This window comes from Paroedura picta, chromosome 5 (assembly GCF_049243985.1).
Source record: "Paroedura picta isolate Pp20150507F chromosome 5, Ppicta_v3.0, whole genome shotgun sequence".
Lineage (NCBI taxonomy): Eukaryota > Metazoa > Chordata > Lepidosauria > Squamata > Gekkonidae > Paroedura > Paroedura picta.
Window position 1 is genome coordinate 46,361,528 of NC_135373.1, and position 26,082 is coordinate 46,387,609.

Consider the following 26,082-nt stretch of genomic DNA (forward strand, 5'->3'; position numbering starts at 1 on the left):
GGAGGGTGACTGCACCAGGGACAACAGCCACATTCAGACATAATGGCAAACCCCTGCTTATGGGTGATGGGTGCAGACACAGCCTGCTAGCTGCACTTGCGCACTCTCCCCTCTTTGCTCCACCCACAGGGAAGGCAATGAAAAACTTCCTTCCACTCTGCAGACAGATTCGATACCAGTTTAATCTGGTTTAGAAATCCAAGGGGGTGTTGTTTGTTTTGTTTGTTGTGAGGAGGAAGAGAGAAGGCAAGCTCTAGCACAAGCCGTGTCCATGCATGTCACAGACAGAGGTGTGGCAGGATCAGAATGTGTCTGAGGAGAGAAGCACCCTTGCCCACAGCCAGTGAGAAATGCTGGGCAACTGAAGCGCATGACATATTTCTTGCCAAGATCTCCAGCTACGATGAGGCATGGGAGCAAGATGCCACAATTCAGACCATACAGATATGGAAAATAAAATATTTCCAGTGAAAAGGGGAGGGGGGGAAAGAAAAACAGCAGCAGGAGTTTCCAGATGAGTAGCCACATCCGGTGTTTACTACCTCTAGTCTCAGAACTCACCAAGCCCTGTGCCTGGGGGTTTTCTTCACGTTATGGTCATTTCTCTGCACAAAGAAAATAGTGTTGGATACCAGAGCCAGGAAGTTAGCGTCTCTAGCCGGTGGCTGGGACCACATACTGTTACCCTGCATGAGCTAGCCTGCCAATATGCCACCCCGTCTCTCTGCTGTAGCTGCGTGCGAGATGCAGAGACCCAGTGACCTCTATCCGGCTGCTGGGTGAGCCAGAAGAAACACCAAGGCAGCCCAAAGGGGGCCGATCGGCAACAGCAGAGCAGGCAGGCCGAGCCTCGGAGCGGGGAGACCGCTGCATTAATGTCATGCCATAACCCCTGCCCTAGGTTGACGTTTTTATTGAGTTTTTAAACATCTTCTCTGCAAATGCATTCGTGGAGGCAATGCCCACCGCCACCCACCCCCCATCTCCCAGCAGCACCAGAAGAAGCGGATGGTTGTCAGTTTTTACACTGCTCACAGACAACGCCCAAAAAAGAAAAGAAAAAGAAATCCCTGCACAGACTAGATTCTGCTAGAAGCAAAGTTCCAACAGGCTGCGTCCCCATGCTGCTGGAGAGTGGAAGGGGGGGGGGGGCGCAAAGGGGAGGGAAGGGTAGCAGCAGTTTAAACGAAGCCACTTTGGCCCCTGCTGGCGGGTCCTACGCTGTGCATAGTGGGAAACAGTGCAGTCGTTCATCAGAGTCCAAACGGAGCAAACTGCATTTCCCTTCAAACAAACAAACAAACAAAAAATTATGGGGAAGAGAGGCGATTCAGCTTTAGCTGGTCCGGCAGTGGACTTGCCCCTCTGAGCTGTCTTCATCGTCTGAGCCTCCGGCCCCACCGCTGGTCAGTCCTGTGATCCGGTAGCCCATGTTCAATAGCATCACCTCCAACGGGTCTGCGTTCATCCGCCTCTGGTTAGCCTGGGAAGCCCCTTCCATGTCTTCCACCACTCGCCCGTTCAGTGCTTCGCCCTAAAGGAAGCAAGGAAGGCAGGGATGGTTAAGCACGGCTCCTTTCAAAGCAGGCGGACGGCCGTCGCTTTTGCTACTCCCAGACTTTGACATCTATTTAGGCCTTGTATTCTTCTCCAGTGGGGGACCAACATTTCCCCATCTCAGTGGAATCACATGCCCACAGTAGGCACATTCTGCCTGAAAACAGAGCCCAGAGACCTGCAAAGGAGCACAGGATGCCTAGTGTACTTCCCTGTTTGGACCTAACTCTTATGAGAGGTTCACTAGGGGGAGAGGGAGAGTACAAGAGCCAATAATCTGAACAAAATAATAGATCTCATTTGAGTAGAAACAAATTCCTGCTTAATGGGAACATCCTTGCCCTGGTGCAGGAGTACTGTGAACAAGACATTCAAATTCTGCAGCACAGAACAGATGGCAGTTGCAGGGCCCTAAGGAGAAGGCTATCACTCTCTTGCCCAAAGTAGTAGCCAGTTCTCACCTGCAAGAAGTCAGTGTAGGGTAGTGGTTACAGCATCACACTAAGGATCTGAGAGACCCAAGTCTCTGCTCAGCCATAGAAGCAGGCTGGGTAACTCTCTCCACCTAACCTACCTCACAGGCTTGTTGTGAAGATAAAATGGGTGACATTGGGTCAGTCACACACTTGCAGCCTAACCTACCTCACAGGGGCGTTGCTGTAAGGATAAAGGGAAGAGGGGAGAATCACCCTGCAAGTTGTTCTTCCCCCGTTAGGGGAAAAATCAAGGCATAAATACCCTAAGGGAGAGACCCATCCTGGCACCTGCTGCCACTCTTACCTCAGGCCTGGGATTCCACAGCCGCACAACGGGGTCGATGCCACTGGTGGCCAGGAAGCAGTAACTGGGGTGGGGCTGGAGACAGTTGACGATTGACTCGTCCCCCTGCAGAACCCGAACAAGATTGGTCGTTTCTTTTTCCCAGATGAAGAAGGAGCCATCGTCAGAGCCACTAACTATGTACTGTGCATTGCTAGAGGAGGCAAAAGCAGAAGAATTGCAGGTGAGGCAGACGGGATAGAACTGAAACAGCAAAAAGCCACAAGGCTGGGTTCAAATGACAGAAGTTGTTGGCACTGATTGGCCAGACGAGGCATGGCCTTATTCTTTATATCAGGGGTAGTCAACCTGTGGTCCTCCAGATGTCTGTGGACTACAATTCCCATGAGCCCCTGCCAGCGTTTGCTGGCAGGAGCTCATGGGAATTGTAGTCCATGGACATCTGGAGGGCCACAGGTTGACTACCCCTGCTTTATATTTTAGAAATCTTAGTAGCGGTCAGCTTCTGTTGGCAACTGTCCTGCAAGACTGCTCCAAATTACAGATGTAACTGAATGGGCTGTGGCCCTCAATGGTTCCAGGTCCTGCTATCTGCAAATCCTTCCAAATGATGAAGCCAGGGATGGAGCCCAGGGACCTTCTGCAAGCAAAGCAAGGGCATCACTGAACTAGGTGACCTCCGAGGCATTATTCTATGACACAGCCAGGGCTAGCCCCACTCTTGTCTCCAAAAGCCGCCTACTGAAAGGTCTCTTTTACTGAAACAACTGCAGTGCTTCATGAGACCATTTTTTAATCTCTCACAATGCATCCTCATAACTGTAGCATGAGTAATAGAAAAAACTGAATGGGAAGAGTATGAAGAGGCCCACGCACCCCAGTTTTATGTTCCACGCACATGGTGATGCTGCACAATGCCAAACAATAGAGAAGGGCAAAAAAATCAGAATGGATGTGTGTGTGTTTGTGTGCACAAAATAAGGTTGAGTGTAGGAGCTGCTTTCTATTTCTATAGTGCCAGCCGGCTCACATAAGAAGAGCCCTGCTGGATCAGACTAGTGGTTCCATCTAGTCCAGCATCCTGTCTCACACAGAGGGTGGCCGGCTGCCCTGGAAGGCCAAAAACAGGGTATAAAGACCAAGGGCTGTCGATTTACTGCCTCTGAAAATGGAGGGTCCCTTTAGTCATCAGGCCTAGTGGCCACAGTTGGACCTGTCCTCCATAGACCTAATTAAACCCCTTTTAAAGCTGCCAATGCTTGCAGACATCACTGGGTCCCCTGCCAGTGCATTCTGCATTTTAAATCCCTTGTTTGGTAAAGCAGTGTTTCCTTTCGGCTGTCCTAAGCCTATCGCTCATCAGTTTCACTGAGGAGAGGGAGAAAAGGTGATGGTCTATTCTCTCTACCCCTGTGCATAATTTTATAAACCCTTATTGCAGTTCTCCTCAGTCACCTTTCTTCTAAATGGAAGAGTCCCAGACTCTTCATTCTTTCGTCACAGGAAAAGTGCTCCAGTCCCTGCCTTGCCCTCTTCTGTGCTTTCTCCTTCTCTAAAGTGTCTTTCCTGAGATATGATGACCACAGCTGCACACAGTATTCCACATTTGGCCGCATCACAGACATATACAGCGGTATAATAATATTGGTGTATCTTCAATTCTCTTTCCTAATAATTGCCAGCATGGAGTTTTCCACGGCGACACACTGGGTTGACATTTTCATTCAGCGATCAACTACAACCCCCCAGGGAATCTTGCTCTCTCTCATGCTCATGAAGTTCAGATCCCATTAGTGCAGCCTTCAAGCTGGGTGAGAAAAGCAGTACTGGCATTAAGCCGTGGATATCACAGGAGCCTTTAGTCAGAGAAGGGTTATCCCTGGCTTGGCAGTACACTGATCAACCAACACTAAAGTTGTGCTTGCAAAGACAGAAAATGCACCCAACATTCCCTTCAGCCTACATCAGAGACTGCCCCCCCCCCAGGTAATCTGTATCTACGTGAAACGCGCAGTGCCAATTCTGTGTATCGTATTGGCTAGCCGAAAACAAGCACGGGAACCCGAGGGCTGCATTTCCCAGAGCTGCTTTTCTTGTGTGCTCACAGAAACCAATGCCAGGCTTCAAGAGGAGTGCCATGTACCTGCCAAAGAAGTTGGCCTCTTTGATGTCCGTGGTGGTGTTGCAGTGGCCGCAGTACCGGAACTTGTAGTCGTAGCTGCGCTCCCTCAGCACCATCTCGTCCTCCGAGATGGAATCCTTGCGCCCAGCTGCTCGCAGCCAAATGGGGCCACCCCCTTTCTTGTCTTCCGCTAGAAAACCCCCACAAAATATCAGTGTTACTGGCACAGAAAGGGAAAATGGGATAACAAGCTCTTCAGTTTTGAAGATGGTGAAGTAGCGATTTTCTCAGCCTCCATCACCCAAGACTTTACATCACCTCTAATGAATTTTAAAACCAAGCTAGAGCCTAAATCCTAGACTGAAGGTCCAGACTACTTTGCCCCTCAAATCAGACAAATGTCAGAACTTTACAACAGAGGGAAACTTTAGCTTGTTTCCTGCCTTCTGGGGGCATCTGGTTTGGCCATCATTAATCTGATAGATTAATCTCAACATCAAGAAAACAAAGATCATGGCATCCGGCCCTCTCAATTCCTGGCAAATAGATGGGGAAGAAATGGAGATAGTGACAGATTTTATTTTCCTGGGCTCCAAGATCACTGCAGATGGGGACTGCAGCAAAGAAATTAAAAGACGCTTGCTCCTGGGGAGGAAAGCTATGGCAAATCTAGACAGCATCCTAAAAAGCAGAGACATCACCCTGCCAACAAAAGTGCGTTTAGTCAAGGCTATGGTCTTCCCAGTTGCAATGTATGGCTGCGAAAGTTGGACCATAAGAAGAAGAAGAAGAAGAAGAGTTGGTTCTTATATGCCGCTTTTCCCTACCCGAAGGAGTCTCAAAGCGGCTTACAGTCGCCTTCCCTTTCCTCTCCCCACAACAGACACCCTGTGAGGTGGGTGAGGCTGAGAGAGCCCTGATATCACTGCCCGATCAGAACAGTTTTATCACTGCCGTGGCGAGCCCAAGGCCACCCAGCTGGCTGCATGTGGGGGAGTGCAGAATCGAACCCGGCATGCCAGATTAGAAGTCCGCACTCCTAACCACTACACCAAACTGGCTCTAAGGAAGGCCGAGCGTCAGAGAATTGAGGCTTTTGAACTCTGGTGCTGGAGAAGACTCTTGCGAGTCCCTCGGACTGCAAGGCGAACAAACCGGTCAGTCCTAGAGATCAACCCTGACTGCTCTTTAGAAGGCCAGATCCTGAAGATGAAACTCAAATACTTTGGCCACCTCATGAGAAGGAAGGACTCCCTGGAGAAGAGCCTAATGCTGGGAGCGATCGAGGGCAAAAGAAGAAGGGGACAACAGAGAATGAGGTGGCTGGATGGAGTCACTGAAGCAGTAGATGCAAACTTAAATGGACTCCGGGGAATGGTAGAGGATAGGAAGGCCTGGAGGATCATTGTCCATGGGGTCACGATGGGTCGGACACGACTTCGCACATAACAACAACAACAAATCTGATAGAACAGTTCCACAGGGCCTGCGAAAGGGAGCTCCTCTGCCAGGCATTTGGTTGAGGTCGAGCCAAACCATCACTTCCAATTGGCCCTCAAGCTCCCCCCTCCTACTATGACTGACACCAATCTGCCTAACCCACTGGGTCCTAGTAAGAGTTGAGCTAAGGCAATTCCATTTTCTAATGTTATTGTTATGATCATGTTAAGTTATCGTTATTATAATGTTATTAGTTATTACTGTTATCACCTGTTACCATATGTTATCTGTATCTTTTCTTGTTCCCTGTAAACCGCCCTGAGCCTTTGGGGAGGGCGGTAAACAAACAAACAAATAATCAAGTGTCAGACCGCACTGGCGTGATCCAATACAACTCTTCTCATGGTCTGGCAAGTGGTAGCAATTAAACTGTCACCTCAAAGAAATTTGCATATTTAGCATAGGGGGGTTGAACTTCATGTTAGCAGAAGGAAAAAAAATGCAGAGTCATGCTGGTCCCCACCATTATCGCTTTTTGAGAAGAGGGCTGCATTGATGTCCCGGTCTAGGGCATCGCAAGCGCTGCTATGTGCTTGCTCGGGGAACTTTCCCTTGAAGTCATCCAGGCACTCCAGCGCTTCTGCCACATACTTCAGCTCAAAGAGGCAGCGGGCCAAGCGGAAGTGAGCCTTCAGGTGGCATGGATTCAAGGAGATGGCCTTTAAGCAGTCTCGCAAAGCGTCATAATGATCCCCGTCCCTGCAAGCAGGACAAAGACATGAAGATTCTGGCAGCAGAAACAGGGCCTACACTTACACCTCCCTCTGCCTCCCTCCCTTAAACAAGGTCATGTCCCCTCTCTGTTCTCCACAACCACTAACAAAGCATCGCTGCTCTCTTTTCCTGCCAAAGTCATGGCCGACCCCTTCTGCTTCTTGGTGCCACCTGGAGAATCTGTCCTGGCAATGAAAGGCAAGCTGGAGTTTCTAGCTGCTGGGAAGACTGGTTTGCGGTAAAGCTAGCCCAGATATGGGAAGCTCAACTGGCTCTTCTGTCTATAGACTGTGAGTGAATCCCTTGAACGGTCTTAGGTGGACCCACATGCCAGGAACCAAGCAGACAGCCAACTACTGAGGATAAAGTGGCTTGTGAAAAGAGCTAGACCAACACCTCCATTTCTCCCAGAACTTGGCTCAGCCTTGACCTGGATAACCCAGACAAGCCTGATCTTGTCAGATCTCAGAAGCTAAGCCAGGTGGACCCTGGGCTAGCATTTGGATGGGAGATCTCCAAGGACTTGGGTGGCAGTTCCTCCAAGGAACACTAGGGGTCACTATGCCATGGCAGGCAATGGCCTGGCTGCCAGACAATCCTCCTGTCTCCTGACAATACTACACACATGCCATACAATAAATAAAATAGATAATATGCTCAGTGGCACAAGAGGCTCCCACTCACTAGAATCCTCCACAATCTGGCCTTGTTTACGTACCACTTGCGCTTCATGTACGCAGCAGCTCTGTTCCCGTACAGCATTGCATTGCTGGGGGCCTTCTGGACCGCTTTGCTGTAGAGCTGAATGGCTTGAGTCCACTGCTGGCAAGCAAAAGCCTCGTTGGCTTGCAACTTAATTTTCTCCAGGTAAGGAGGAAGCTCGGCCTGTGGGCTACAGAAATGAGGAACGCTGGAAAGTGGCCCGGGAGGATGAAGGCACAGGACCATGTGCTTTAAAAATCAAAAGCAAACAAAAATCTGGAAAAGCAGAGCCAAGTCCACACTGCCCTCAACTCAGCCCAGGGTGCTGCTGGCTCCATGAGATGGCACATCACCACTGAAAGCAGAGTCCCACACTTGCATGGCAATAATAGGCTTTTCTTAGAAGTCCTCCCCCAATCCCCTGCTGCAGTGAGGCTGCTGCGAGGGCAAGACATTCTGCCAGTGTGTCCACAGACACTCCTTTCTACTTGCTGGAGGTGACAAAGTCCCTCTGATGCCATGCCGATTGCAGCGCTAAGCCCCGATGAGCCTGAAGTCCAGTTTAGCTCCAGGACTATGTCAGACAAGGGCAGCCTCCTCAAAGGAGACCGGTGTTCTTGCCACAACCTGGGCCCTTCCAACACGCCACATCTTGTGTGCACAGATGCACCTCTTCCACTCTAAAGTCCAGCAAGGGGACACAGCTGCTTCACTGGTCACCACGCTTCCAGAACCACTGACAGATCCTGGGCCTGGTGGCTCAGTCTCTGCTAGGGGATTCCCTTCACAAGGTGGACTCCAGTGGACTTAATAAATGCAGGGGGCCAGGGAGACACAAGAGATATGGAGGACAATCAAGCATGCAAGGAATGTGCTGTACCTGACATGTGCTCGGCCCTCAGCCAACCTGAATCCATTGCTGTGGAGATGGATGCCGTTCGACACCCCATTGGTAGACGTTTTCCCATTCTGCACCTCTGAGGATTGGCCAGGGGGGAGAAAAGGAATAAGTCACAAGGCAAGTATTTGACTTTTCTGGAATGGCTGAGCATAAGCCTGACACAGCAGTGCTCACAACATTCCACCCGTCTCCATGCACTTAACCCCACATAATAACACACTAAAAGCAGCATGGTGAAAGCAGTCCTGTGAGGGAAGCTACCAGCTCTGACCCCACATCCCTGACATGCTTGTTCCTAAAATGCTTAAGGGAGATTAGGGCAAACATACCATGTCTTTCAAAATCAATTTTGTGTCAACTTAAGCTCATGGTTTCCCAACTAAGGAATACTAGGAATTGCACTTTGGCTAGAGCACCACAAATTTACTCAGATCTGTAACTATCCCCACCACACACATACACTGCATTCCCTGGTACTGTTTCAGCTGGCAGGGGCTCATGTGAATTATAGTCCATGGATACCTGGAGAGCCACCATTTGGCTGCCCCTGGTTTAAGGAGAGAAAAGGATTACTGATCCAATTTAAGGCTAGGGTAGATAGACTACACTTCTCTTGAGCTCGCATTCCCCCAGTAATCCAAACAAGAATAAAATTATCCCTTGCTCCCTCCTGAGAATCACATCATGAGCTGAAAGCAACATGGAGCCAGCAGCATTGCCTACAGACAGAAGCAGGGCTTGGAAAGAACAGAATGCTCACTGCACTGTTTTATTTATCACAATTAATCACTCCAAACCACACCGCTTCTGTATGACTCTCTTGGCCTTCTCTGCTTCACAAGCAATTCATTACAGGCACCTGTTTTTACTGCTGTATAAATAGGCTTTGGACATCGATAACTCTGCAGAATCAGACTCGCTTACTGCTAAGCACCATCCTTTGCTGCTCTAGCCAATAAAAAACCAGCTTGGCGTAAAGAGTGGAGGCCTGTGATCTGGAGAACTGGGCTGATTCCCGACTCCTGTTCCACATGCAGCCAGCTGGGTGACCTTGGGGCAGTAACAGTTCTCTCAGAGCTCTTAGCCCCACCTACCTCACAAGGTGTCTGTTGTGGGGAGAAGAAGAGAAGGCTTCTTTGCGTAGAAAAAAGCGAGGTACAAGAAAAACAGCTGATAAAAACAGCTTGTGAGGTAGGCACACTCCATTTTCAATTGGTACCAGCAACCAAGAAGACTACACACTTAATTTAAAAGATTATAGAGAACTATGTTAACAAGAGCTTGGTGAAGAATATGTGACCTAGAAAGGACTCACGAGTTATAGGCAACATAGCCGCCTGCTGGAAACCCTCTCCCCATTCCAAGAGCATCGTGCTTATGCTTACCTCCTGAAGTGTGGCATTTCTTTGGCAGGAGAAAAGTGTATTGCCGTTGCTTGTAAGTCAGGTCAAATAAGTAAACCTAGAAAAATGAAACAGGCAGTGAGCATGGAGAGGATGAGGATGGAAACAAGCATCCACTTAAGCATTGTGGAAAGTCCCTTAAAGGGACACAGCAGCCAGTAAGTGTCAATGCTGCCCTCTGCAGGACAAAACAGCCTCGTACACATGTTACAGTGAACACATGCACATCCCCCTTTGTAAGAAAGAGCCAGTGAAACCGGGGACAAGCACCTGGATAAATGAGGGGTTTAAATCCCAAGTTCAGTTGCACCTGCATTGAATATAACATGAGAATCACCCAACACATGTATAAAGAACAAGTGCAAGTGTACTCTGCACATGGATTGTATATGTGCATCCACTGTAACTGTAAACCGGGATTTAGGAAGAGGTATTAAATCAAGGACTATTTTGACAGGTGGTGATCCCCTGAAAACTGAATCCACCTAAGTAATCCCCACCCCCAAAGAAATGAGCTGTGCCTGAAGGGAGGAATAGCACCTTCCATCAACCTCCTACACTGAACGGTCTTACAGTTCTTGAGAATCTAAAACTCAGTCCTCAATTTGGGTAATGGAGCAAGCTGGCCTCTCTAAGGTAAGTGACAGGTAGACTTGCTTTCATTTAGGGAAATGGCTTTCCCCAGGTCCCAAAAGGACAGGAGTGCAGATGAAAGCAGAGTAGTGTGGGATTCCTCCTATAAAAGCAAGGGGCATTACAGATAAGCATATTGAATCCTACGCACCAATATGATTCCTGATTTAAAAGTTCCCTAAAACCACAAATATGAGGAAGATGGCCACAGGTCTCCACCCAGAGATGAGCTGTCCAGGATCAGAGACCAGACTGAATACACAGCGTTAGGTCTTAAGGCCTTCACAGCTTGTTTATTTGTCAGACAAAGTGCCACTAATATACAAAACAAGCCCTACAGAAAGGGGACCGTGCCACTGCCATGTTGCATGCATCTCCTAGCATGCTACAGCACTGCTTAGTCCACAACATTTTTAAACATGGTCCAGTCGCAGGAGATCGTTCCATGCCACTCTAGGGTTCCTCAAACTTTGCAATGGTTCCTGCAGAGCAGTGGTGAGATGCCAGCCTCACAACACATTTTGAAAGCACTTTCCAGCTGAATGAGAGGAAACAAATCAGTACTCCCCTCCTCCTATTAAAGATGTATTTTTAATTTTGTTTTTTACAAAGCATTCTCTGCAGCATGCAAATAAGACAGCCCATCAGCCACCCTTTGTAAAGGTTGACGGTTCATCTGGCATTTGTCCTACCTGCTCCCCTCCCATGTTCACCAACAGCTCTGTACCATCGGGACTGAAGGTAACATATGTAGCCACCAGCACCCTCAGCCGGTTATTGTAGTCTGGTAGCTTCACTGGAAGATGACCTGCAGAAGAGGGAAGAAGCCCAAGCAGAGTTCACCAATACACATTGGTGGACTTCTTAAAAAGAAGCAGCTATTTCAGCCTCCCTTTGCCAGTGCCTTACAAGGCAAACAGCAGCTCGTACTTACGCTGGCTTCTGGGCAGCAGTGATCAGAAGGAGTCATCTGCTCATGCTGCGAAGACAACTACAGGAAATACAATCTGCAGGATTGGGGGGGGGGGTATCCTTTTGTGGCCTTCCAATTGCTGTCCTAGGCTACACAATTAGTAGGGAACCAGCACCACTGAGTTCAAAAGGACTGATTCCTGAGAAAGGATAGTTTTGGGTGATCCTGCACAGTAGCTGATTGTACTGGTGCCTTCGAGAGTTCATTAAACAAGTGGACATGGGACTGGGCATCAGCTATGGAAGTCATACCTGCTACATAGTACTGTGCGGCGCCATCTGGGAGGGGCTTCTGCCGATCACAAAACGTATGGACCCCGGCAGTGGGATTCTGTTTCATGCTTTTTCTATCAGAAAAGGAAAAGAGACAACCAAAATAATTGGATTAGAAGGGGAAGCATACAGAAACCACCAGGGAAACAGTCCAATCCCCTGGGAAATTTCTGGAGTTGACACTTCCCAGCTGACACCTCCCCCACTTCCCCAAGTGAATGGAGCAGAGCAAACTATGACTTGCTACACCATGCAAACTAAATGCTTCAAACAACTGCGGCTTGCCTTTTGCCTACCAAGAAGGCTTCTAAGTGGGTATTAAAATGTGGTTTAGAATATCAGCTAGCTGACAAGAAACTATACAATTTATTAGTCTGACTTTTTTCACTTGGACCATCTGAGCTTGATTTTTTACAGCCTCAGAACACAAGTGGAGAATCCTCAAATAACATTCCTTTCTTTCATATATTTATATCCTGCCATTTTCTATAGCTCAGGGGTCATGGTCGGTGGACAGCAATTAAGAGTGTCAGACTAGGAACTGGGAGAGCCAGATTTGAATCCCCATTCTGCCATCAGAGCTCCTGGTGTGACCTTGGCATTCACAGCCTAATGGACACAACAGGGTTGTTATGAAGACAAAATGGAGAATTGGAAGCCACTCTGGGTTACCACTGGGGAGAAAGGTGAGGTATAAATTAAATAAATAATTTATTCATGTTTTTAGTATTAATGAATTTATCTGCTAGTTGGGATTAGCTGAGTTAGAGCCAGGACTACCTCCTCCAAACAGTTATTAACTGACTATAACGTACTTCATTTGGGAGGGGTTGCTACAGGCTGCCACAAGATTCCTTCCCTGTTCCTATTGCAGCAGACTAACATGGCGACTCCTGTTGAAGTTAAGGTATTTTGAACTCGCTGTCCACTCTAGAGACGACTGCAGCTGGCCCTTCGTCCCTTTTTTCCAATTTCTAAAACTGTCATCAGTGCTTTCACCTCAGGACCTGACCTTATCACAAACGAGCTCTTGCATTACCCATGACAGATGCACATACCTGTGGTTGTGGATCATGCGTATGTCATAGATCCGTACAAAGGGCCCGCTGGCTCCCACTGCTAGGTAATTGTTGTCCTGGGGGTTGACTGTGAGGCATTTGGCCTCCACTAGCTGTCCGCAGTACTCCGTCAGGTCAATCAGGACTTCTGAGTGCTTGCTGTTTTCCCGCAGGTCATACTGACTGAAAGGTCCAGGGGGAAAAAAACCTCAGCAAACAGCCACAGGATCAGAAATGCCAGTGGGAGGGGCTGATCTGTGGCCACTGTTGAAAGTGAGGCCCATATTCTAAGCAACTTCCTTAGAAGGGCTGAACTGCATTTCTTAAAATGAGGTTGAGAAATGACATAGGCTCAGTGGTAGTGGGCATCCCAGATTCAATTTCTAACAACGTCTAATCCAGTGGTCCTCAACCTGGGGGGGGGGGGGTGTCAGGACCCCTTTGGGGGTCGAAAAACCCTTTCACAGGGATCGTGACAAGGCAATCAGCTTGGACGGGGGGGGGGGGGGGCATCCACACAACAGCCTTGTGGGGTAGATTGAGAACAGCGGAAAAGAGCAAGATCGGCAGAACTGAACTGAGAAACCCCAGGAAAAAAACAATTTGTATACAATCATGAACAATTGGTCAGTTTCGGTTTCATTTCTGTGAAAGAGCACTTGCATAATTTTATGGTTGGGGGTCACCACAACATGAGGAAGGGTCGCGGCATTAGGAAGGTTGAGAACGACTGGTCTAATCAAAGCAGAAGGTAACAGATGCCAAAAAGACCCTGTGACTGCATAAGAAAGCTCGACAGGGGACTGTTTTAAAAGGGACTGAGAACTGCTGGGAATGGCGGTATACAAATTTAATTATATATAAAAGTTGAAACAGTTATGCCCTCTACACCACATCCAAAGCGTTAGGACGTATCATGTCTAATACAGTATACTTCGCAACCTCAAATAGCTACTGCTTGTAATTTTTGGTGGGAGTGAGGAAGAGAAAGGGGGAAGGCTGTGGTAATGATGGCTCCTGAGGATGGAAGAGCAAAGCACTCCTACCGGATGAGACCATCCTCTGCTGCGCTCCAGAAGGTGTTGGGCCACATGGGAGCTGTGGCGATACGCTTGACCCTGTTTTTGTGATCCCCGAACATCTGGATGGTCTCTTTAACAGTCAAATCATGGACATGAACCTTGGAATCAGCAGCCCCGGTAATGAGTATCCGATCCTCTGCGTGCGGCAAGAACTATGGAAAAGCAAGCAAGATATTCAGAGCAGAGATCTGCCAACAGCAAGAGCAGCTTCTTATGCTGGACCTGCATGCAGCCAAAGAAGGGTGTACGTTAGCAGCCCAAGACATTAGGGCTAAAGTCAGAGGGCCTCAACATTTCATTCTATGCAGCATGATGCAGAACACATCAGGCGACTGAAGCTCAGTGTAGACGTTCAGAATATGCCTGCCCCAGGCAATCGGGGAAGGACAGTGATCATGCCAATTGACTACATCCCCATGGCGTGCTCACATATAGTTTTCACACAGGTGCCTACATGGGTGAAGTCTGATGCACTTGGGCCCAACCCATACAATGCACGCTTCCAGCTTTCAGGTGTACAGACAGCTCCATCGGCTCACTATGAAAATGGAAGTGTGCAGATATCAAGGGAGGCCCTGAATGTGAATGATCTAATGTTTGTGTAATAGAAGGCCGGGAAGGCACGCCACAAAAAACATAAGTACATTCTGATGGTCTTCAGAGAGCTTCAGGGCAGTCTAGACAAATAATAGCTTTCTGAATTGTGGAATTGATCTGGAAAGGAGCATCCAGGGAGAGAGTAGAAGAAATGTAATGAACCTGCAAAGCTAAGCATTTTAACAGATATTTCTACCCTGTTTACCTCCCCAACTGGGACCCCATCATTCTGCTGCCTGAACTGGGGGGGGGGGTGGACCATTTTCAGTTGAGTCAGAAGTGTCTTTTTCTATTAATTGGTCAAAGTTGTTATCTTAGATGCAGTTTAAGGAGACAACTTGCCCCTCGCGCAAGACCCAGCTCACCTTGACAGAGAAGATGTTTGCTGTATGACCTGTATGCATGGAAAGGAGCTTCTTCTGGTGCAAGGGGTCCCACACAATGGTGTGCTGATCGTCTGAGCCAGAGGCTAGCAAGCTGAGAAACCAAGGGAAAAAAAACTTTACAGGCTGGGAGCTGTTGCAAGCCCTATAAAAAGCTACTTTTATTTCAAGATCTTTTCCCCCACAGCCATTGGCAGGTAATTCTCAGACCTGCCCCCACCCCCATGTGGGAACACAGCCATGGTCTACTGAGTAAAGCATTCTCTTCCCCACATTGGCAAACAGGAGTAGGCTGACCATTAGGACCCCAAAAAAAGTCCTGGTGGGTCTCCCCCCAGCCACCACTATAAATGCAGCAGGAGCCCCATTGCCCTGGGAACTATCTGGGAGTCCTTGGAGCCAGGGCAGCTGCTTCATCCACATGGGCCATTCATGCCCAAACCGTTTGTTGTTGGGAGGGGCTGAGGGTTTTGGCTTGATAAGGAGGTGCTTGTGTAGCATCCCCAGTCTTAGCAAGGACGCTGTGATGAGCTAACAGTTTCTCTTCCATAAAGTGCTTTCTTGCCCTAAATGAAGCCTGGTTATTGGGAGCAACTGGAGATTCTCACAACCGCTGTGAGATTACTTCTAGAAGAGAAGTAAAGTAGCAGACAAAAGCAGCCAGTCATAAAGTCAGTTGCTCACCCTGCTTTGCAGGATTGTTTCCATTCTGACCTAAGTAACTATGCTATGCATTTGTTCATCTTTAGATTTTTAAGGCATACTCACTTTCCCTTTTCATTCCATTCAAGGCAGTTGACACAGCCAGTGTGACCCTGCACAAACAAGATGGAAAAGTTACATAGATCTTTTCTGTGAACAGACTATTCTAGAGAAGGATAAAGATAAATCCTTCTCTTTGGACATGTCCAGTTTCCCTGGGAACCCAAATGTTCTCATACACTCTCTTGAAATATGCTCACACATTAATGCTTATAGTCACAATTAAACTTAGTTAGCCTTAAAGTCTTAAATTTTGTTCTATTGCCTCAGTCTATCACGGCTACCCACCTGAATCTATCTTTATGATTTTCAGTTACTGAATTGACATTTCACAAGAAATCACTTTTTTTTCATACTCAAAGCTTGGTAAGTAACAAAATCCAGGATGAATATAAGCCCACTAGCTTATCTGCTTCCTTCCTCCCTCCAGTGCTGGCATCTCTGAGGGCAGTGATGTGGAGCAGTAATACTGATGTTCGTTTGTAAATTCGACTGTCATAATAAGCCACTAGTCTGAAATCCTAGAATGCCAATGACTAAACCACAGTTTGTTGGATCGTTGACGTTCAGATATTGCAACTAACTGGGGTCTGAATGAAACCCACTTTTATCATGACATCTGAATAGAACAATAGAATAGTCTTACATGCTAGTAACTGTATAAAGTGGTTTGTCTCCCTAAGGATTTTAGTTGTTACATTTGTATCACATCATGGGCTTGGATCCTGCAGTAAACTTCCACTAAACGAAGGGATTTCCTCAGAGGAGCAGGACTTTTGTACCTCCCTTTTCCCACAACAGCCCCAAATGCCACTCACTGGAGCAAAAAGACTTCCACAAACAATACTGGAAGGGGTCAGAGGTCTGTAGCAGGAATGGAAATCGACAAAATTTCCTACAGCTTGCATCAGTGGAAATTTCCCACAGGATCCAACTCATGGAACTGCTTACACAGGATTTCAGCAAGTCTCCCATCCAGGCACTCATCCAATTTAGACTTGCTCTGCTTCAGCAAAGCTGCTGTATGATGCATTCTCCATGTGGTTGGTGCATCACTTGAAGGACACCAGAGCCATCTTTGCCTATGTCTGCACACCACTGGTAACTGCACCATAATGGCGTGTCTGTACCAACAAGGCTGACTTGGCTGCACCCAGAAAAATCCAGCTGCAAAATGACTGCTACAGTGCATACAGTCCAATATGCAACCACAGGCTGATGCAGCCAAGAATGTCAGAGAGAGAAATGACAAACTCCAGGGCAATTCAGGATCAAGCTACACGTGATATCAGCAGAAACATGGGTCAGAATGGTGAACCAGCCCTATAAAACAGGTGGGATAGGGCAGTGGTCCCCAACCTGCGGGCCGCAGCCCGGTGTCGGGCCACGAAGGCCATGGCGCCGGGCCACAGCTCCCGCTCCCCGCCCCCCCCCCCGCAGTAAAAAACTTCCCAGGCCGCAAGCTTGCGGCCCGGGAAGCTACTTACTGCGGGAGGGCGGGGAGAAGGAATCGGGGCCGGGCTGCGCCCGTGCAGGCCGCGCCCGCGCGGCCCGATCCGCAGGCGCGGCCCACGGGCGCGGGCCGATCCGCGGGCGTGGCTTGCGGGCGCGACCCGATCCGCGGGCACAGCTCGCGGGCGCGGCCGGGCGCGGCTCGATGCGCTGGCGCGGCCGGGTGTGGCTTGATGCGCGGGCGCAGCCAGAAGCGTGGGCGTGGCCCGCGCGGGCGCGGCCCGATGCCTTGCCGGTCCCCAGCCTAATAAAGGTTGGGGACCACTGGGATAGGGGACAAATTTAAAGTGTATTGGAAGTAGAGATAAAGCTTAAATTACGGGGAGTGGGAGGAAGGAGAAAACTCAGCACCCTTCATTCTAGCACATTTTGAATATACAACACATCTGGAATTCCCAAGTGTCATATGTGGGGCTGCAGGCAACGGAACTGGAGTTTGCCTGAAGCAAATGCAGGAACTCATAGTTGAGAAGGTATTTTAATTGAAGGCTTCCCAGCTTACACTCACAAAATGTGCTATCATGGAATCACACATGCTCTGAATTGGGAGGTGTGTCCCACTGAACCCCACAGGATTTACTTCTGAATAATCACGCATAAGACAGAGATGCAAGGAAGGTGCCTCTCCCCCCCCCCCACACTAAAATCTCAGCTCTGCTACCAACTCAGTCAACTACTGTTTTGTAGCCTCAGCCTCCCCTTGGTGATATAAGGGATAAATGACCTACCTTGCAGGACAGGTCCCACACATTGAACATTTCTAAGTGCCATGTAAATTAACTATGATGTTACACTAAGTCCCAGGATTATAAAATAGGTAGAAGCCGTTACCTGAACTTGAACTTGTGAGGTCTATTTTAATGGCTAGTTTCCAAACAAGGGGGTCGCTGCTTTAGTTTATTGAACAGTAAGGCTCCTTAGAGACTATGTTTAATTATGGCAACAGAATAGCAAAATCTATTGTACCAAGTCACCTAATCTTCCCACAGGGAAAGCATGTTCTTACCATGGGACAAAAAAGTAATTTGAATTGCCATAGTGCCCACTTACTTGCAATTCTGCCTCCAAGCCCAGGCGCCGAATGAATGGGTCAGTAACATGATAGTGTCGTTCAAAGCTGAGGGCACCTTTCTCCTAAAACAGTAAACAGACATCATTCGTAGCACACAGGGACTTTTAGGACCAATATGAACAGCAAGAATTCAAAATGCAGTTTGAATTTGCTGACTAAGCAAGCATCAGTATGTCCTGCATTAAGTTATTAAGAGACCGAGGGGGCAAGGAAATTTGTAATTTAACCTACATAATTGAGGAATAGTGTATTTTAAAGCAATTCCAAGGAACTCACGTTGCTGTTTCCTAGCATGGAAATTGCTGTTTCTAGCACAGGTAGTATTTAACATGAGAAAAGTCAACAAGCATTAGAAACAAAATACCATTAGACATACCCATATCATGCTATGTATGCTTCCACTCTTTCCACAAAGTCATTTTTGGGTAGAAAATAAAGTTTACTATTTGTAACCAATGTAAAACATTAAATTAAAAAAAAATGTAACCATAAGCCCACAGTTGCAGAACTCTAGTCTCAGTCTCCTCAAAGCAAACAGAGTATAAAACTTCCCCCTTATTTTGGCTTCTTTTTGCAACACGTTCAGATTCCAACAGCTTCCTCTCTTGAGCAACAACAGAAAGCTAGACATTTCAGAGTTGCCAGGTACACACAACTGTTTAAGAAGGGCTAGATGTGTGAGATGAGGACCCTGCACAAGCACACACCTGTGCAAGCAAATCATTGAGGATCACGTAGAGGTAAGATTTCATAACCTCCAGATTGAATTACTGTAACATGCATTATATGGGGCTTGATGTTGCTGGGATAATTACAACAGGCTTGCCCTTTGGTGGGCAGGGGGCACAGATTGACCCGTTTTACAGCACTTACACTGGCTGACTATTTGAATCCTAGACATAAATTATTTTATTTATTTCATTATATTTATAGGCCACCACTGCTCTTGGCCAGCCAGTCCACAGAGGCTAACAACAGATCTGAAATACAGAGTTAAAAATTATTAGCCTAAACATAGTTCACTAGAACACAACATAAAATCCACCCCACCCCCCAGCTACCAACACTTAGGTAGATAAAGATGTTACCAAATTCGAGAATACAGGAGGAGGGGCCCAATATATCCCCCTAGCCCAGCAGGGCCTGTAGCTCTTCTGGGAGCTCATTCCACCCAGGGCTGAAAAGGCCCTGGTCCAAGCCAGGTGAACCTCATGCGGGCTAGTGATCACAAACCTGTTGGTATTCACAGAGCCAAGAGCTATCAAGGGGCATAGGGCCCCTCAAATAGGCTGGGCCCAGGCCACAGATGGCCTTTGAAACCTTGAGCCTGATCCAGAATTCAACTGGCAACCACCATAAAAATCCGATGCTCTAAATTAGCATAATTTTAAGTTCTATTTTATGATCTGTTTTAAATTGTATTATATTAAATGACCATATTCTTTTGGTCTTTTATGTATTAATTTCATATAACTTTGTCTGAATGACTGTAATAAACTTTGAATCTTTGAAAACTGGCAACCAATGCAGCTGCCTCAGTGCAGGCTGGGTGTGGGCTCTCCACAGTGAGAACCCTAGCAGCTGCATTTTGTACCAGCTTGTAGTTTCTTGGTCAAGGACAAGAGAAGGCCTGTGTAGAGTGAGTTACAGAAATCTAGACTAGAAATGACCATCTCATAGATCACTGTGACCAAGTGTTCCAGGGCCAGGGCACTAGTAGCCTCGCTTGGCATAGATGATAAAATGCCAACTTGGCTACCTTAGCGACATACGTCTCCATAGACAAGGAGGCACCCAGAACCATACCCAAGTTCCTGCCTGAGTACAAGATCTTCAACTGCATTCCATCCAGGCAGGGCAAATGCGCTTCCTCTTCCGGCCCCTTCCTCCCCAGCCACAGGACCTCTGTCTTGGAAGGGTTGAGTTTCAGCTGACTTGTCAAAGATAAATTAAGGTCTTTTAAAGCCTCTTACAACAAACCACTTCTCTCTATATAGGTCCAGCTCCCAGCTTAGATCTGCACAGTGCCATCTAATTGGAGTGCACTCTTCAAAAGAGGCATGCCTAGTGAGTTCAAGGCTTAAAGTTTTCCAAATTATTGCCCCTTCTTTAAGTGTGCTCTGCCAAATTGGGTACAGGAAACAACCTGATTGACAGAACTCAGAAAACTCTGTAAAACTCTTCAATGAGATTACCCTTTTCTCTAGACTGAAACAAACACGCACAAGAGTGGGTGAGTTGGGTTTTGACCACTGTGTTTTATCAGATATAGCTTTACAGTTTGTTTTTATGTTGTTTTGATGATGATGATATCTGGATTCTGTGAATTGCTTCAAATGCACAGCAGGTTATACATTCTGAGAATAAATGAATAAATCAAAACAACTCAAATGAGGCATTTGAGAAAAGGCTTAGGGTCTTGGTGAAACCAGTTGTAATGTAGGAAGGGTTTACAGGTGAGACCTTCATGGAGCAACTAGGAACATGCAAAGATAAGTTATTTAGTGTCACCGAATGCAATGTGTATTTAAAAAAAACACACACAAATACATCTTGGTGACAAAAATCGTCATGTGTATCCTTCCTCTTACCAACAGCACAAGCTTTACTGTACAGCCAGCAGATGAGAATGATGTGGGCCTGGATTGTCTAATGACATGTAACCTGCAACTGATTTCATGGTCATGGTCACCGCACTCAAACTGAAAACCTAGTCCTACTAGAGCCTGTCAACTCCTGCAACAGGTGACTGAAGGCAGAAGGACTTCTGCATCCTTGCTTGACAACAGATCTTTAACAGAAGCTCTGCATTTATAATTGGGGGCTCCGAAACTGCTATTAGACAAAGGACATTGCCACCCCCTTCTATCCAGGATGCAACAACAGCAGTGGCTTCAGCAGAGCTCTCTCCACTTGCTCCTTGGCCCTTTGCACCTGTTTTGCATGAGCCATAGCTGCAACAAAGGAGAGAAACACAAGGTGCAAGACAAGGTGGATGACACAGCAGGCTGTTACTTGCTGCTAGAACGTTAACTGTTATTGCTACTCCTACATGCCCCCCCCCCACGTTCTCAATTGCTGTGAATTGGGCAACTCAAGGCTATCGCAGTCTATGGTTATCATGCACCAGAGAGCACAGGAAATAATGTGATCATGAAGGGAGGAAGTTGAACGCATGAGCACATTTTCAACCACCCAGCCACAGTATGGCCATGACACCCAACAGAAACCATGAAACAATGCAGAAGGTATGTTTTCAAAAGTGTGGGTGATTCCTCCCGTACTGCAGATCCCCAATCTGGTGACTTAACTGCCACCCTCCTCCTCATGTCAAGGCCAATCAAGCACAATCCAATATTTTTTTCTTTTGTAAGTCAAGAAGCACCTTGAGCTGCCTGTGGATGAGGTCTCTGGTAATATTTGCTTTTGCCATCTTCTCACAGTAGGGCCGATGAAGGCAAGCTAGTGGAGGTGCTGCTGTACATCCGAGCATTCCAGTAGAGTTCATGTCTTATAGAGACAGCATTGAAATTACCTGGCAGCAAAGAAGGAAGAAAAGGCTGGGAATTATTATTAATAAAGACATTCATTTGACCAGGTTGATTCTTAGAAAATAAATGACTATGATTGATTATATTTCCCAACAGCATCTTAACCTTGGCCACTTTTGATGGAGAAAGTAAGACAGATATTAATAAAGCAGTAAACTTTGATCCCAGTAGCTGGCTCAAAGTTGACTCAGCCTTCCATCCTTCCGAGGTTGGTAAAATGAGTACCCAGCTTGCTGCTGGGGGGTAAACGGTAATGACTGGGGAAGGCACTGGCAAACCACCCCGTATTGAGTCTGCCATGAAAACGCTAGAGGGCGTCACCCCAAGGGTCAGACATGACTCGGTGCTTGCACAGGGGATACCTTTACCTTACACTATGAACATCAGCTACAAGCATGAGAAGAATTGCATTGATCCTCCCATGTAGCTCATTCACACAAATGTACGTGATTCATGCTTACAGCACACAGATGCATACCATTACTTTGCCAACCTTCGATCTGCTCAAGGACAGAAGCATGTCCCAGAAGCAGTCACGAAATTCAGCCTTAAGCTGTTCAACACATTGCCACAAGTTTTACACTCATAGAAGCAAATTCAAATATATGGAATTAATGTGGTCAATTACACACATGCAGTAGGACCTATCCTGCTTACAGAAGTCCATGCTTCTTGGACATGCACTGACTTTGCAAGTTAGCAACGCCTGTGGTGCTCTCTAGCAAGCAGTGATGCATATATGGAGTGAGACTACAAACCCTTCTTTAGTAGTAGGTCATGGAGATATACATGTGTCTTGCATTTTCTGCAGAAAATGCAAAACAGAAAAGTTCAGGAGGGAGGGCATTTTTGTGAAGAATTGTTTTTTATACCCCGCTTTTCACCACCTGAAGGAGTCTCAAGGCAGCTTACAATCACTTTCCCTTCCTCCCCCCCCCCAACACCCTGTGAAATAGGTGAGGCCGAGAGAAACTGCCAGCCTCCTTTTACAATGTTCAAAGTGTGCTTGAGAGAAAGGGGGAACTATTCTATGAAGGGGATAACAAAACTACCCACTGATGCTCTTAAAGTGTTCCTGATAGAAATAGGTTGATGACACCCTGAAAAATATCAGGTTATAGAGCAAAGGAGAGGGGGTATCTCATAGGCCACTGAAAAAAGCATCCTTTTCAACTGAAAAAGCCCTGCGACCAGGTTAGGGGAGTAGTTACCCCACATTAGGTGATCCTAAGCATCTAATCTGAACCTAGCAACTGGTGGTATAATTGGACTAGTATCTGGAGGCCCAGATTCAAATCCCTACTCACGCCATGGAAGCCTGCTAGGCGACTTTGGGCTAGTCACATCCCTTCAATCAAACTTACCTCAGAGGGTTGTTGTGATAAAATGAAGGAGAAGAGAATGATGTAAGCTACTTTTAATCAACTAAATGAATAAAATATTATTGTCAGGGACTGACCAAAGCACTGCTGCACCTGTGACTAAGTCTCTGTTCTCTGCAGTGAAAATACAGGCCCAGATAAAATCCAGTGTATAATAGATATATTAGGAGGAGACATGCCTGCTGAGATTCTATGTAGATAATTAACCTTACAGTATTGTTTTTCTATTGTTTCTGTCTGCTTGTTGACGGGCCTATGGGCCACAATAAAGATTGATGGAGCAAAAGGAAAGGCAGTAGAGTAACTACCACTGTGTTTTAACTACAGAGGAGTAGCTACACTAGTCTGAGGCTCATTTTGAAGCTGGATTTTCTTGGGCAAAACAGAAAAATCTACTCCCAAACATTTAAGTGCATTTTCCAAGGTGTATGAAAAACAGCAAAATTAAACTGGAGACCAATGTGGCACCTTAAAGACTACCCAGATTTATTCCAGCATCACCTTTTGCAAGTCAGAGTTCACACCAGCAGATGAAAGAACTATTCTGGATTACATGATCTTAGGCATCTGCCCTGAACTCAACATCTGCTAGGAAGGAGTAGAGTACACATGTCAATGCGGAGATGGCCATGGAGGAAGAAGAAGTTTCATATGCTCCAGAGCACCTCTCTCTTAAAAAGTATGGAAAGTCAAGTTAGCTCAAAAGGACCAGGACAGGAAGACAATGAAATAACTATTAATGTTAAGTGATCTGAGTATTTGTCCTGCTTGGAATTCTCTTGCTAAGAGAGCAGTTGACCACACATCAGAAGAGACCAAACATGGAACCACTTTTGTTTGGAAGGCACACTGAAAAATCAAAACATTTATTTATCCATTTAAAACTCCACAAACCACCTTTCAGAACTCGAGGCAGCTTAAAGTGACAATTATGTTAGCCCTCAGAGAACCAGGACAGGAAGAAGTCAATGAACCACTCCAACCATATTACACGATCCTAATTTGCCCTGCTCTTAACCTATTTCTTGGAGACCACACATCAGAAGAGATCAGGCCATCAGAGAAAGAGAGGTCTCATGTGCCACCAGATGAAACACCTCTCACATGAGATGTAAGAGAAAGTCAAGTTCCTCGTAAAGAATGAAGACAAGCATTCGGCAGTGAAATTATTCTACCTTAACTAACCATGGATATCTTCCCTCCCTTTAACACATTGCTTATGGGGGGGGGGGGGGGAAGCTTATGTCTCAAAAAGGATCTGGCCAGAGAAGGGATTGGGGAGAGAAATCACTGGAAGGAACATCTAGCTAGGAAATGTCAAATAACCCCCAACCGGACCGAAGCAAGGAAAACAAGACTATTCTCTATTAAGCATGTCACCTGGGAATCTGTCCCCCGTAGTCGCGGTGCAAGGGCAGGGGAGAGGGCACCCCTTTCCCTCAGGGAGGGCAAGCAATAGCACTTAGCTGAGCTGCCAACTCCGGCTTGGAACACTCCTGGAGTTTAGGGAGGGCACTGCCGGGGAGGGGGGTGAAGTTTGGGGAGGGAGCTCAGCAGGATGCGATGGCATGCAAGCCTCGCCGCCAAAGCTGCCCTTCCCTCTAGGGGAGCACATTTCTGCAGCCTGGCGACCCCCCTGCAATTCCGGGAGACCCCCGTGCTTACCTGTCAGGCCTCCTCAGGGCAGGCTCAGCAGCCGCAACAGCCAGTGGACGGAGCCCTTGAACTTCCATACAGGGGGGCGAACCGAGCCCTGCGCCGCGGCAGGGCCCGTCGGGAAGGCGGGGTGGCTGGGAGGCAGCGGGAGCCGCTCGCCAGGCTTCGCAGCCCGGGCCTGGCTGGGACCTTCGCCCTCCCCGGCCCCCTCCTCTGTTTACCCCTCCAGCTGTCTGGAGCTCAGCAAACACCTCTCCCCCTCCCCTTTTTCGTCCACCGTTTCTCCTCCCTCAACGCGCCTGCGCCACGCCATCTGCGCCACCAACCCCTCATCCTTTCGCCGCTCTTTACGCCGCACGGATAGCGCAAAGGCGCTTCGAGAATAACGCTCCCTCCCTTGACGTTCAACGTCTCATTGGCCCGGCGTGGAGTGACGGCCCTTGTAGCCAAAGGGATAAGGCGAATTAAGGAACGGGAGGCGGAGGCGGCGGTTTGGCCCAATCTGTGAATCGGTAAACGTCAAAGGGACGGTGCCTCCGCGGGGTTATGGGAAATGAAGTTCATAAAGTGATGGGGCGGGGGTCCGGCTAGGCCGGGGATGGTAGTAAAGAGAGAATTTTCCAGTTTGGGGGAAAGTGGTTTTGTAAAGTTGAAGGGGCACGACGTTGCTTCTGGTGTTTTTAAGGCGTGCTCCGAAATAAAATAAAGTATGATTTACGTTGACAAAACAGGAAACTTGTTCTGAAATATACATGACAGTTTTAAAAGTGCTGTTGGAAGCCTATTTTATTTTGCTGCTACAAATTAACAATGCTACACATCTGAAATACGCAAAAGTAAACACACGCCCTTCAATAATAATTACTCCTAGGATTGTGTATAGGATTTCATCCTGAGACTTGCATAGGAGTCACTAAAATTGACGAAGTATTAAAAACATTTACGTAGCTATAGGGAACATCAAAAGAACTACACAAATGCGTTCAGTAGAACACCACTATAGTCAAATCAGGTATGAACTTGGGAGTTAAGAAATTAGGAGGGAACAGAAGTCCAGAAGATTTTCAAGAACACTGGGAATTTTTCTTAGAAGATGTTGGCTAATGTTGGATTATAGATTTATTTCTGTTCTAACTTGCTTTTTCTTTTCTGTAAATCTCAATAAATTATATTACAAACTAAGGGTTCAAGAGCCAAGAGGGAAGTCTGACTCAGTTTATACTGAAGGAATTTGAAACATCGAGTTGGATTAAAGCAGTGGATTCAAACTCAATTACAATCTCTTACTGCATCAATCTGAGGTCTTCTCTTATGGCATATATAAAAGGCTAATTAAGATAGATTACCACAAACTAATTATTGATGCTAATAAAACATGCTCTCCCCTGACTTTTGGTATCCTCCACCATCTGGGCCAGATGGCCCCATATATCAGCATCCTAACCAACCCAAATCTGCACAGTCATTGCA

At 47.2% G+C, this 26,082-nt stretch overlaps 1 protein-coding gene across 1 annotated transcript; it reads right to left on the reverse strand.

Moving 5' to 3' along the window:
• Positions 1-897: 897 nt before the first annotated feature.
• On the reverse strand, positions 898-24,826 carry WDTC1 (WD and tetratricopeptide repeats 1). The gene is made up of 16 exons (XM_077337688.1): positions 24,622-24,826; positions 21,409-21,558; positions 18,002-18,085; positions 15,446-15,492; positions 14,660-14,771; positions 13,662-13,849; positions 12,616-12,798; positions 11,537-11,631; positions 11,005-11,120; positions 9,662-9,737; positions 8,256-8,352; positions 7,392-7,565; positions 6,423-6,658; positions 4,481-4,649; positions 2,338-2,530; positions 898-1,534 (listed from the first exon to the last, which is right to left on the reverse strand). The coding sequence occupies exons 2-16, from the start codon at positions 21,529-21,531 to the stop codon at positions 1,337-1,339; spliced, it is 2,091 nt and encodes a 696-aa protein (XP_077193803.1). The 5' UTR covers positions 21,532-21,558; positions 24,622-24,826; the 3' UTR covers positions 898-1,336.
• Positions 24,827-26,082: the final 1,256 nt, after the last annotated feature.

Bases quoted from the DNA above. Each gene is read 5' to 3' on its own strand.
- WDTC1 (XM_077337688.1), bottom strand. From the start codon at position 21,531: ATGAACTCTACTGGAATGCTCGGATGTACAGCAGCACCTCCACTAGCT. The intron at 8,353-9,661 runs GTAAGCATAAGC...GCCAATCCTCAG, and splicing joins GAAATGCCACACTTCAGGAG to AGGTGCAGAATGGGAAAACG. The intron at 7,566-8,255 runs GTACAGCACATT...TCATTTCTGTAG, and splicing joins GAGGGCCGAGCACATGTCAG to CCCACAGGCCGAGCTTCCTC.